The 3302-nt window shown below is 41.8% G+C and overlaps 1 protein-coding gene across 1 annotated transcript; it reads right to left on the bottom strand.

The window, feature by feature from the left end:
• Nucleotides 1–1713: 1713 nt before the first annotated feature.
• On the bottom strand, nucleotides 1714–2400 carry LOC309547072 (uncharacterized protein; the record flags this gene model as incomplete). Its single annotated transcript, XM_082246859.1, has 1 exon — nucleotides 1714–2400. The coding sequence occupies one exon, from the start codon at nucleotides 2398–2400 to the stop codon at nucleotides 1714–1716; it is 687 nt and encodes a 228-aa protein (XP_082102985.1).
• Nucleotides 2401–3302: the final 902 nt, after the last annotated feature.

Raw genomic sequence — 3302 nt, 5'->3', positions numbered from 1 at the left:
CTTGTGGTAGGACTTGCCAATCAATTGGGACAAAATGCATGATGAAGGACGGGATTTGTTCCGGGCACCCCTAGTAAGAATTATTTCCCCGTGAAGACGGGTACTGTGCACGATCAGACCACCTCTCTAAGTCTGACTGTAAATTAGGTTGTTGCCCATTCCTCCCATTCTGCGCTGGCCAGTGTATGTTGATAAGGTCTTCCTGTGGGGGTCCCCTTGACATCTCCTGCTGTCCCCTATTTTGCCTAGAGTAGCCAGGATTATTGTTTAACGACCTTCCCCTGAATGTGGGGCCACTCCTCCCTCTGTAATCTCTCCTATATGTGCTCCCTCCCCTTGGGCAGTGCTGCTTCCAATGATCTAAACTCCCACAAATAAAACAACCACCATCCCATTCCTGTTCCCTCCATTCACTCCCTGTAGTTCTTCCTCTTCCCTGGTAGTTTGTTTTCATTCTGTTCCTTGGGTCCCTTCCGTAATTTCTACCTCTAGAGGAACCTACCATCATCATATAGTTGTTTCCCCCACTGGATGATGTGGAATCTTGTTGTGTGTTTTGCTGCAAAATCATTGGGAATACCCCCCCTTTTTGATTGAAAACGCCAGAAGCTGAACGTTTTGCTATGTCATTCATAAATTCTGTCACTGACTGAGTGAGCCATTCATTATTCACTAGTTTTATCAACTGTGTTGTTTTGGGGTCCCCATTAGCCATACACGTAGTTTTAAAAAGTTCGGGTGAATTCATCCCCGTACTATTATAAAGGTCTAATAGCCTCTTACAAAAACTGTAGAAATCCTCTCTTGGCTCTTGCTTCGTGTTTAACATTGTATGTACACCTGAGTCCCCTTTATACTTCTTCATCCATTCAACTCCTATTTTATCCCAGAATTTCTTCCATGCCTTAGGGGCTTCTTCATCCCCTCCTTCCTCCTTCTTTGCTGTGTCATCTTTTATCTGTTTTAAATCTAATTGGGAGCCTATCTCTGGGTCTATGGCTGATATTATTATGTGAATATCATCCATAGTCAATGCAGTACCTGCAGTATACTTCTGCAAAAACACCGCCGCTGCCCTGGGGTCCTTTTTTGGATTGGGGCACATATCTTTTAACTCCCTCATTAATCCTAAAGGAAGGGGAATATGAACCTCAGTTCCTCCTACAGTAATCATGGGGTAAGACTGCTGTGTAGTTTTTTTCTTTTTTCTCTTTTGTGATTTGGTTATGGTTTCTGGTATCTCTTCTATATCTGTCAACTCCTCATCCTCACTACTTACACTCAAAGTTTTCCTGTCAGGGGACTTTGATTTTAGCGCTAGTTGGGAGAGCTGTGTCACTAAATCTGTCTTGGGGCTGGAGGTTGCCTTTGGTGCCGTAGTAGACGCATCTAAACTATCCGCTTCCATATCTCTGTCTGTGGTTTCCCTTTTTTCCCGAACTCTTGTCTCCCAGTCTTTCCTGATCTGCCAATATTCCCCTTTTAGTCTATCTATCTCGGCCAGTAATTTATCTTTCTGCAAAGTCATAGACCTAGTCCTACCACATTCTGATCCCAGAACTCCTCTAAGCTCCTCTATTTGATCGTCACTGGGAATACTAGAATCATCCGGGTCTTCATAATCATCGTCATGAAAGGAAAAGTCCTCCAGAGGGAGGCTTTTAACACGAAGTATGTCAGCTCTCAGTTTATTCCTAAATGCGGTTAACTCTCTTATGTATGCCGCAAAATGTTCCCTATACTCGCCTCTCCAGCTTGTTCCCTCAAAGCGGCTGCCACTATTATAGCTGTACTTATTAGCGAGTCCCTATCTCCCAGATCTGGATATATCTTCGCTGTCTTTTTATTCTCCTCAGAGAATAGCAATAATTCTGGTTCTGTTGTTTGGTCAGAGCAGGGAATTTTTTCATAAGAGACATGTTTTATCTCTTCTATAGGGGCAGTTGGGAATGTCGGCAATTGGGGCATTAACACAGTAGTGTCGTATGCCGGTGGTTTGTCAGACAATGGTTCTGTCTCTATATCTTCTCTCATCTTATTCATTGTCTCCCCGTCTTCCTTCAAATATATATGATGTGTTGGGGGAAATCTTTTCCTATATTCCTTTAATGCTTTTTCCCATTTCTTAAAACATGTTTTCATATACTTTTCATCCCAGTCACCTGGAGGATAATTATATTTTGGGTGAAGCCCCACCATTTTCTTAACCTCCGCCCAGTCCCCTTCATTGCGAGGACCTATAGCGCTGAGCCGCGTAATTCCCAATTGCGGACCGCGGTCATATATGTTCGCCCAAAATGGATCAGTAACTTTTATCCCACAGGTGCCTGATACAAAGTGTAACGGTGTGGGTCTGGTCTCCGGCTCACCATCCGGATCCTTTCCCAAATCGTTACCCATAACTTTTCAATAAAATCTAAAATAAGCTCTATATATTCCTTCAAACAATACCACAATGCGAATAAAAAATAGCAGCAGTTGTATAATTAGTGTTATATTAACTATAAGCTTGAGCAGGAATAATAACATATACTCTTTGAAATACTCTTACAATACGTCTAGAATTCCTTTGACAATGCGGACACCACAATCTATGCGTCTGATAAGAAGTATTCACAAATACCACTATTTGTACCATTCAACCAATATTGTCCCAAGTATGACTGTACAGTTATGTTGCGTAACTGATTCAATCCACAGACAATCCGAGTAAGTTAAAAACCAACATATACTTTTCGATATATTAGTTTCACTTACTGTGCGTATATTCCTTTTCCTTTATATCTTATTTCACCTTTATATATATATATATTTCACCTTTATATATAACTTTTCCTTGTACTTCCTGTACTTCCTTGTACTTTATATAAATTCCTTGAGTGATCCTTAAACTCAATAAGTCCTACCAACACCAAACTAGACTAGCTCTTCGTTTGGAAAATATCCTGCCAACGCTCAAAGGAGACTAATTCTCCATTTGAAAATTCCTGCCAACGCTCAAAGGAGACTAATTCTCCATTTGTAAATTCCTACCAACGCTCAAAGGAGACTAATTCTCCATTTGAAAATTCCTACCAGCGTATGACGCGTGTTACTATAAAACACCGTCCCCTGCCAGCCACGCTGCGTGTTGTCCAGGAGTACGCCCCTCCTGGAAACCTACAGAACACAGTGTACTAATCTGTGCCTGTCACAGCCATGCAAAAAACTAAACTAGCCTGCCAACACTAACCTACCAATAACCTGCCAACACTAATAATAGTACCGGGTTCTACTGTATCCAGGAAAGCAACATCTCAACC

This window comes from Pelophylax lessonae (assembly GCF_965119305.1).
Source record: "Pelophylax lessonae genome assembly, chromosome: 1".
Lineage (NCBI taxonomy): Eukaryota > Metazoa > Chordata > Amphibia > Anura > Ranidae > Pelophylax > Pelophylax lessonae.
The sequence above is the reverse complement of the archived record's forward strand: the minus strand, read 5'-3'. Positions and strand labels throughout refer to the sequence as shown.